At 43.1% G+C, this 10,383-nt stretch overlaps 1 protein-coding gene across 6 annotated transcripts in view; it reads left to right on the top strand.

Moving 5' to 3' along the window:
* fkbp15b (FKBP prolyl isomerase family member 15b) overlaps positions 1-10,383 on the top strand; it is a 45,525-nt gene that overhangs the window by 14,275 nt on the left and 20,867 nt on the right. For 5 of the 6 annotated variants that reach the window (XR_013809237.1, XM_079686849.1, XM_079686846.1 and 2 more), the window contains exons 7-8: positions 4,375-4,524; positions 4,614-4,682. The exons of the other annotated variant lie outside the window; for it this stretch is intronic. Coding sequence is in view for 4 of the 5 variants with exons in the window: in XM_079686849.1 (XP_079542975.1) it covers positions 4,375-4,524; positions 4,614-4,682 (219 nt within the window). In the remaining variant the exon portion in view is untranslated. The remainder of the gene's footprint in view (positions 1-4,374; positions 4,525-4,613; positions 4,683-10,383) is intronic. 6 annotated transcript variants of the gene reach the window in all.

Genomic DNA, 10,383 nt, shown 5'->3' on the forward strand with positions numbered 1-10,383 from the left:
AAACTTATAAATATACCTTATATAGGTATGGCCCTACAAGATATTATTCAAATATAGCATGATTGGTCCCCTTTAAGCTACTGAGACCTGCCTGTCTCCCTGCACCTTCAACTCTCACACACACACACACACACACACACACACACACACACACACACACACACACACCTACACATTGTACAACAACAGGGTGTCCGCAGGGTCTTAAAAGTATCAAAAGTTGATAAATCAATTTAGCGAAAATTAAGGCTAATTAAAAAATATTAAACGGCATTTTCCAAGGTATTAAGAAGTCCCACAGCAACGACAACATAAAACACCCTTTAATTTACTGAAACGACATGTCAGGAAACCCCCTCAAGGCGGCCCCATGCATAGCGCGCCGTAAAATGCCGCTTCTTATTTTAAGATTCGTTGCCATACTCCGCTCTGTGTGGGGGGGGGGGGGGTCCCAAGGTGGGTAGACCGACATACACAACGCTCTGGGGGTCCAACGGCTCCGTGTGTAAGCCCTATATCAGGGGTCGGCAACCCCTGGCACCGTAACCAGTGGCACACTAGGAATAAGTGGAATAAGTGTGCAAAATATTTAAATTGTATTTTCGGATCCTGAACGAGACCGCCGCCAGAGCGCGTCTCCCCTTTACCTGCAGAAGGAAGCCATGCACGCAACGCAGCCCCGCTCTCTTTATCTCCAGGTGACTTTCGCAGTGCTGATCGTTTCACCACGGAGGAAAGCACTTCACTAATTGCACTACCAATAAGGAGCTGTACAAATGCAGCAGTTTTTTTATTTATTTGAAAGCCCAGTGGCGATCTGCTCATCTCTCATCGAAATAATATGCTACAAAGGGGCGGACTGGCCATCTGTGTGTTGAACTTTCCTTTCGGCTCCCAGACCGTAGTCGAGGAGGGCAGAAGCAACAAGTTTCAGGTTCAATAACCCACTTTAGCTTAAATGACTGGAGAGAGGCGAGCTCTTCTTGGGATGCCGTTGCATTTATTTAGTTGTTCTTCTGTTTCACAAAATACATCACAGACCTCAGTTTTTCTGTTGCCTCGTTTCACTTCCAGAAACATACACACGTTCCCTCACTCTCGCTCTGCCATCCACACACACACATGCACAAGCCACACCTCTCTCTCTCTCTCTCTCTCTCTCTCTCTCTCTCTCTCTCAAAGGGACAGCGATCTCATCTCACTCTGCATGAACCTAATATCATAACATGTGTGCTCTGGAGAATCACAGAACGGACGATCGTCCTTATTATTATGCCGTTTAAACTAATTATTTAAATGTGTTTGTTAAATTCGGCATCATGTAAGTTGCGCTGACAGGTCCACACACTGCTTCCCCAAAGCGAGTCTCCCCCGCCCTCCTGTTGATAGTTGACGAGCGTCAAAAGAGGGGGAGGAAAAGAGAGGCAGGCCCCGTTTATTAAATATTATTATACAGAGAACAGAGTCGTTATCAATTTGTTTTAAAGCTCAATAATTAACAAAGAAGACCTCTGATCGGCACTTTTCAAAAAAAAAATACGGAAACTCTGCCGCACGGTCCCCTCGTTCCTTGGAAGAGGCGGAGAGGTGGGTGTTTTTCATCTGCTGATGGACTACCTGAGAGATATACAGCAGGAGAACACGCCGTCCACCGCGGAGAATAAACAGAAGGGCAACCATGGCAACCATGCCCCGGGGTATTCTTCGCTGCTTTTGGTGTATTTTGTGGCGGCAGCGGCGCCACTTACAGGCCTGGCATATGTACTACAGCGTTTCCAGCATTTCCAGCGGTCTAGTGTGAACGGACCATGGATATATATATATATATATATATATATATATATATACCATTTATATATACAGTCTATGGAACGGACACGTTAAGGAATTGAATGCGTGTGATAGGGGTTTCACCAACTAATCGACTAGTCGACTACCTTTACCACTAGTCGGCGCTGTAGGCCCTAGTCGACTAGTCGTGGAAAAAAATGGAGATAAACGAGGTGCTGCAAAATGCTACAAAACACGTCCGACATTCTTATGTATGGCAGTACTTCAACGAAGATGTAACCAACTCCACAGTGAAATGTCAGATGTGTACAGCTGTACTGAAGTACAATACAAATGCATCTGCTATGCGCAACCATCTGAAGATGAAACACCCGCTGCCGACAGCTAGCACTAGCAGTAATGCTAGCACCAGTGAGCAACGGACCGGCGTCAGCACTGAACAGAGGCAAACGAACAGCAAGAAAACACGGGTCAACAGTGATGCGGATGATGAGCTACGGGATTACTGCCAGCGGACACCGCATATCCCCACAATGGATAATCCACTGGAGTGGTGGGCAGAAAACGTGCACCGGTTCCCCCGCTTTCGAGGAGCTACCTGGCTATTCCAGCCACAAGCACCCCGAGTGAGAGGGTTTTTTCCCTGGCAGGCAACACTGTCACCCGAAAGCGGTCAAGCCTCCTTCCCTCACATGTCGATGCGTTGGTGTTCAAACCAAAAATATGGAAAGGTGGACGTTATCGTGGAGGACAGCGAATAAAGTGTTGCGCAATGCGCTGTTGCGCACTGGATTTACGTGGCATTTATGTAAACAAGAGTTTTTTGCTGTCGATTTTGGTGAGTCCAGTGTTTGTTATTTACTCAGCCATGTAACACAAATTAAAATGCAGTGTTTAATGTTACTGTATGAGTTCCAATAGAAAATACAGTTGTAAACCTCTCTTTGTGTGTCTCTATTATGACGTAACGACTAGTCGACTACTATTTTGAAAAACTAGTCGACTAGTAAATATTGGTAGTTGTGAAACCCCTAGCGTGTGAACGGAAGACTTTTTTGCGTTTGCGTATGCGTTTTACCGTATGCGTCCTCGAGGGGCCGGGGTCTAAGCCAAACTATATCCGGTCACAGAGATCTGCTATTTTAAAGTAAAGTCAACACATATCGACCCGAATATAGTCTATATTAAGAACGAGAAAAGTCTTAACATATATCGTTTTTTGTAAACATATCACAAATGTGTGAGGGTGATGACGTCAGAGCATCGTCCTATGTGCCAGGGCTTAGCCCCGGACAGCCCCAGCTCAATTTAACCCCTGGGTATTTGTGAGGGAGCTCCTATATGGCATTACCCCGCTGAAGCTCACCAAAGTTTAATATATTTCATAGTTCAAAGTTTTGTCAATTATTTTGTTTATTGGTCAAATACTGGTTTCTAATGGTTTCTGAGGAGTTTTACTGGAATGAAAGAGCACAGAGTACAGAAGCAACAAAGCAGCATACTGCATTAAACCTGACCTTCACAGAGAGGTTGAAGTTCATGTGGAGAGGAGGCTTCAGTAGTCTGTCTGCACTCTGTTTAGTTGTGCTATCTTACAATCAATATAGTCAATGTGAGGTAAAGTGTGTCGCCAATGTAACCGGTTAGAACTCAAAGTTGCGATGAGGTCTTAAAATGTATGGAAAGGGTCTTAAAAAAGGTCTTAAAAGGTATTAAATTTGACCCCAGGATTTCTGCATATACCCTGAACAAACACAAACAGTTCCTAAAGCATAACTAAATATCAGGCTACAGCCCTTGTATATTTTATTATTTGAAGCACTATATGGTTTCATGAAAAATATTTACTGTTTATTGGTAGATATCTCCTAAAGCCTACAAATAAAGTGTGAAATGTAGGCCTGTTACATATATTATTGAGCGATATATATTATACACACTGTTCTGCTTTCTGCACTGACCTCAGCAGCTGTTCTCACTGTAAACATCGCCTCACAATGAAAGCATAACCTAACATCCAGGGGAGATGTGATTAGTGAGTAAACGGTGTAAGAACCTTGAGAAATGCAAAACGGCGTCAGTTTAGACGTAATTCTGTCCTCCCGCTTACCGCATAATTTATGAGAAAACATTTCATATCATTAACACAACATATTCGAGGTGGTTTTAAATAACATATCCGTATTTATTTATTTCTCCAAGTTATGTTTTTGTGTGCACTGAGGAGTCTCAAACAGGCATTTGTTAAATCATTTTAAGATTGGCTTTAATCAATTTGTGAAAATGAATTCTTCATATATGATAAATGAGAGGTAACATTTTATTTATGGTATTATTTCCACATATTTCTCTCTATTCTTCCTTCTGCCAACGGTGAAGCAGTTTCTCATCTCTCCCGTTTTTGTGCTTAGTGCGTACGCATGGGTTAGAGTTTGCGTGGAGGACCGCACGTTTTCCCGTCAAGTTAGTATTTTATAAATCGCAAACATTGCGTAGAAACTGGCGTACGCCCTTTTTTGAGCGCATATCCCTTTTATAAATGAGGCCCCTGTTTATTCGATAAGAATTGCTTTATTTTCTTAGGTGTGTTTGGCGAAAGTAAACAGCGTCGTCCCCCTGGAATCCGTGGTGGTCCAGGATCTGAGTCTGGGTGAAGGCCAGGCCGTGGAGAATGGAGACTCTCTGGAGGTGTTGTACACAGGCTGGCTGCTTCAGAACCACACCATCGGAGAGGTGACGTCCACCATTATTTCATCAATTCATTCTCCAGCTTTGCGTAGATTTGATGACACACTCATCATTGAATCTTTGATATCCTTCAGATGTTTGACACCAACCAGAACAAGGACAAGTCGCTACGCCTGAAAATTGGAGCTGGAAAAGTGATCAAAGTAAGTCCACACCAGGGTTCATTTCATGACTACTTTAGTTGCTCAACAATTGATCAAAAATGAATGATGACAAGATAGCACCAATGTCATTAAACAATTACTGTGGCTACAACACCAAACATAAAGACTGAATCAAAAAGTAGCGCTTTGTTTAATACAAAATGCACTTAATCAAAATAGCGGCTTAAGTTCAATACCCTTTAAAACCCTGGAAAGGTTTATAGCCCCTTCACACTACATACAAATGTCTTTATATGCAAATATTTATATTGGAATAGTATGCAATGAAATCAAATAATATACACAGTTACTCATTTATAGTTTCTTTAAATGTAGACTTTGTTTTAGTGGAGATGGTGTTAGTAAAGGCTTAAACCAGCATAACAGAAAGCTTAGTTTCATTCATTAATGATAATAATAATAATAATAATAATAATAATAATAATAGATTTAATTTGTTAGCGCTTTTACAGGTGCTCAAAGACGCTTTACAGATATAGTGAAGAGAAAAGAAAAGAAAGGAACAACAAATAAATATATAGTTAAAGTTAAAGCCAAATTAAAACTGCGGTCGCACTTGTGCGCGCAGTGATGAGCGGGCTCTCGCGTCCGTGCGCCTGTCGGGGAGGGCAGCCGGTCATCCCGGCGTCAAGCAGACGTGCGCGAGTCCTGGGAAATTAGCCGTTTCTCATTTCTATAACTTTCGCGTCCCAGACTCCCAGGTCCTCAGGCAGCGACCCGTCTCGAAGGAAAACAAATTTCTCTAAAGGGTCGTCGAGGATCGATTATCGAGGAGGCTGTCTGGAGGAGCCGTAACCGAGGATACACTGATTTAGAGGAGAGAGCAGTCTCTCTGGAGGAGCTATAATCAAGGGTACAAAGATGGAGAGGAGAGAGGAGAGAGGAGAGAGGAGAGAGGAGAGAGGAGAGAGGAGTCTCTCTGGAGGAGCTATAACCGAGGGTACACTGAAGTATTCTCCGGAGATGATTTCAGCCAACAGTGATGTTTAAAAGAGGCGTGACGCATGGCTGGAACGAAGCACAGCTCTGCAAACTGTTCCCGTTGTGATTATAAGTTATTCAAGATGATCAAATGTGCATCAGACTTTCTGCCCTTTACCGTTTGTTTACTCACTAATCACATCTCCCCTGGATGTTAGTGTATTTTCTTTAATACTACTGGTTTCATTCAGACGCGATGTTTACAGTGAGAACAGAAATAATATATGTAACAGGCCTACATTACACACTGTATTTGTATGCTTTAGTAGATATCTACAAGTAAACAGTAGATATTTTTCATGAAACCATATAGTGCTTCACATAATAAAATAAACAAGGGCTGTAGCCTGATATACATGATATGCTCTAGGAGCTGTATGTGTGTGTTTTACATTCAGTAGGTGTCTGTTGTGGAGTGTATAGGTGTCTGTTGTAATAGAATTTGCCGCCAGCAGAGCCGGTGTGTGGGTTAGGGGTAACCCTAACCCTAAACAGTTATGAGCATTTCTTTCTAACCCCCGCCTTTTTGCAAACAGGTTTAGATTAATGACTGGCATATTTATCGACTGAACATGCTCATTTTCTACGGTAATGTGTCTGACCCTCCACCAATGCTGTATACTAAGTTTGGCGTTGAAAAACAAGAAATGTAAATGTAAGGTAATATTTAACTGTTTTTAACATTATGATAATAAAAAAAAAATGAAGTAGACGGAGCTTTGGGGTTTAACGACATAATATGTAGAATAGGTCCACCCGAATAAGTATGCAACATTTCAGGTCAATCGGAGTTACGGTGCCACTTTGTAAAGGTTTCCAAAAATGGAAATGTAGTAGTTTTGATTAATTTGTGCAATTATAATAGCAATGTGTATACAGCGTTTCGTGAATATCGGAAAAAATATATGCGAGTAGTTTGTAGTAATTTGTGACATGTAAATCGTCAAAAATTGAACATTCTCCGTTAGCTTACAACCTCCACAATTGAGCTATCAAAGATGTTCTTCTCAATTTAGCATCATATTGGATAGGGGCTTAACGTGTCCTGGATTTGAATTTTTCCGATCTTTCCCCTAGGAGGAGTTCGCAAGAATGTGCTTAAAATGGCTGGAAAATGCACATTTTTCAAAATGGCCGACTTCCTGGGGGGCGGGGCTAATGGAAGCAAATTCATTTTATGCTATCGCAATTAAAAATATTTATATAGGCCACGCCCACATTCTGCATTTGTTGCGACGCTTTAAATCTAAGTTCGTAGTCACCCCCAGAGTATGTGTAAAAATAAAAATCGTCCATCCGTTCTTGAGTTATAAATTGGTGGTGTTTTTGAAAATAATTTGGTGTCCCTATTCCCCAAGACAGACTGAACCTATCCACCAAAAGCTGTGATGCTTGGATATATTGTTGATGAGTTATGAGCATTTCTTTCTAAGCCCCGCCTTTTTGCGAGTACGTTTTGATTAATGGCGGCAATATTTATCGTCTGAACATGCTAATTTTGTACGGGAATGTGTCTGACCCTCCACCGATGCTGTATAGGAAGTTTGGTGTTGAAAAATTGAAATTTAAGTGAATATTTAACTGTTTAAATTATGCTAATTATAAAATAAAAATGTAGGCGGAGCTTAGGGTTCCAAGAGGATTATTTGTAGAACAGTTCTGCCCGGATATGTGTGCAAAATTTCAGGTCATTCGGAGTTACGGTGAGAATTTGTACATTTATTTCGGAGTTACGGTGAGAATTTGTACATTTATTACGAAATGAGATTTTGATAGTTGGCGCTAGCGAGCAAGTTGGAATATTTTAAACCATTGACTCCAGAATGTTGCAATTTTTACCGGTCCTGGCGTCCGTGCAAAATTATACAACTTTTGAAGAATCCTAAAGCCCTCAAAAACGGGAAAAATAGTGACTAATAATAATAAGAAAAAGAATAATACCACCAATAACAATAGGTTCCTCGCACTTCGTTCTTGGACGCCGTCGGGTCCTAGCGCTCCGTGCTCGGGCCCTAATAATACAAAAACAATCACACATTAAAAGCCAAATTGAAGAGGTGAGTTTTTGTGAGTTTTTTGAAGGTGGTGAGGTCAGTGCAGTCTCTGATGGGTTGTGGGAGTGAGTTCCAGAGGGAGGGGGCAGCGACGGAGAAGGCTCTGTCCCCCCAGGTCCGATGATTGGTGCGGGTGGGGATGGATAGGAGGTTGGCTTGTGATGAGCGGAGGCAGCGGGAAGGGATGTGGTGGTGCAGCAGCTCTGTGAGGGGCCTGATTGTTAAGGGCTTTGTAAGTAATGAGGAGCACTTTGAAGTTGATTATTTGAAGGACGGGGAGCCAGTGGAGGTCTCGGGAGCGGGTGTGGGTGAGGAGGCAGGCAGCAGAGTTCTGGATATGTTGGAGTTTATTGAGGAAGTTGGATGGTATGCCGGCGTAGAGGATGCTATTGCAGTAGTCGAGTCGTCAAGTGATGAATGCATGAATCAGGGTTTCAGCATCAGTGGAGGAGAGTGATGGGCGGTGTTACCAGGGCTCTCGACTAACTTTTTTCACCATCCTCCCGGAACCGTCCCGAAATACAATCTAAGCCGTCCCGAAATTAATGTGGACCGTTCCGAATTTAAAATATTAGTTTTTCTACTACTTATCATTAGTTAAAATCATTCAAAGTGACCTTTAACATAAATAAAACATCATACAAATCATTAGATGATAATTCATCAACCTTTTTATTTGAGTAAATCAGTCAATCACATGACAAACGCCAAATATATTTAAACAAACACACAAACGAGAAAATTACTAATATTGAATCAAATCAAGTCCCATCCAATTAACAAAAAAAATCCAACACTCTGTCCTGAAGACAGAACCCAGAGTAACCACTAACCAGGAGGACAGTCTGTAACACAGTCAGGAGACCTTTACAAACTGCCCCGCCCCCTCGCACACAGACGGGAGAAAGAGATCTCGTCTGGATTGGAAAGCTCGAAAATACATCATAGACGCATGTTGTAGTCTTATTGCATATTAGAAACGGAGTTGGATAAACTAAAACTGCGATATAATGTTTATGTAGCAATACTACATATGACATATATTTTTTAAATGTCTCCAGTACCGATAAAAAGTCAGATAACGTCGGAGCTTAACGTTACCACTGTCTTTAATAATTCCGGCCCGGGCGGAGCCCGTTTAATACCGGGGCTCGGTACCCATCCATACATGGGGAGAGGCGCAGCATATTGATAAGGACTAAATACGATGGAGGGTTCTCATCTCAGCCTTATTACCCATAGGGGATGAAGTGGAGTAAGTAAATAAAGAGGCCGGCGCTCCAGGGTCTGGTTCTGCTGTGCTTTTTTGTGATGTAACGGTAAAACATTTCAGAATTCCTCCACGGGATACCATTGTCATTTTACATCACTCAACCTGCAAAATACACACACTCAGTATATAGCCTACTGTAGATAGACCCGCGAATTTGCGGGCCAGGAATTCGCGGGCACAGCCAGCTGTGCGGCTGGCTGACAGCACATGGGCACAGCTTAAGTCAGTCTGTCTGTCTGTCTGTCTGTCTGTCTGTCTGTCTGTCTGTCTGTCTGTCTGTCTGTCTGTCTGTCTGTCTGTCTGTCTGTCTGTCTGTCTGTCTGTCTGTCTGTCTGTCTGTCTGTCTGTCTGTCTGTCTGTCTGTCTGTCTGTCTGTCTGTCTGTCTGTCTGTCTGTCTGTCTGTCTGTCTGTCTGTCTGTCTGTCTGTCTGTCTGTCTGTCTGTCTGTCTGTCTGTCTGTCTGTCTGTCTGTCTGTCTGTCTGTCTGTCTGTCTGTCTGTCTGTCTGTCTGTCTGTCTGTCTGTCTGTCTGTCTGTCTGTCTGTCTGTCTGTCTGTCTGTCTGTCTGTCTGTCTGTCTGTCTGTCTGTCTGTCTGTCTGTCTGTCTGTCTGTCTGTCTGTCTGTCTGTCTGTCTGTCTGTCTGTCTGTCTGTCTGTCTGTCTGTCTGTCTGTCTGTCTGTCTGTCTGTCTGTCTGTCTGTCTGTCTGTCTGTCTGTCTGTCTGTCTGTCTGTCTGTCTGTCTGTCTGTCTGTCTGTCTGTCTGTCTGTCTGTCTGTCTGTCTGTCTGTCTGTCTGTCTGTCTGTCTGTCTGTCTGTCTGTCTGTCTGTCTGTCTGTCTGTCTGTCTGTCTGTCTGTCTGTCTGTCTGTCTGTCTGTCTGTCTGTCTGTCTGTCTGTCTGTCTGTCTGTCTGTCTGTCTGTCTGTCTGTCTGTCTGTCTGTCTGTCTGTCTGTCTGTCTGTCTGTCTGTCTGTCTGTCTGTCTGTCTGTCTGTCTGTCTGTCTGTCTGTCTGTCTGTCTGTCTGTCTGTCTGTCTGTCTGTCTGTCTGTCTGTCTGTCTGTCTGTCTGTCTGTCTGTCTGTCTGTCTGTCTGTCTGTCTGTCTGTCTGTCTGTCTGTCTGTCTGTCTGTCTGTCTGTCTGTCTGTCTGTCTGTCTGTCTGTCTGTCTGTCTGTCTGTCTGTCTGTCTGTCTGTCTGTCTGTCTGTCTGTCTGTCTGTCTGTCTGTCTGTCTGTCTGTCTGTCTGTCTGTCTGTCTGTCTGTCTGTCTGTCTGTCTGTCTGTCTGTCTGTCTGTCTGTCTGTCTGTCTGTCTGTCTGTCTGTCTGTCTGTCTGTCTGTCTGTCTGTCTGTCTGTCTGTCTGTCTGTCTGTCTGT

The sequence above is a fragment of the Notothenia rossii genome, assembly GCF_949606895.1.
Source record: "Notothenia rossii genome assembly, chromosome: 6".
Classification (NCBI taxonomy): Eukaryota; Metazoa; Chordata; class Actinopteri; order Perciformes; family Nototheniidae; genus Notothenia; species Notothenia rossii.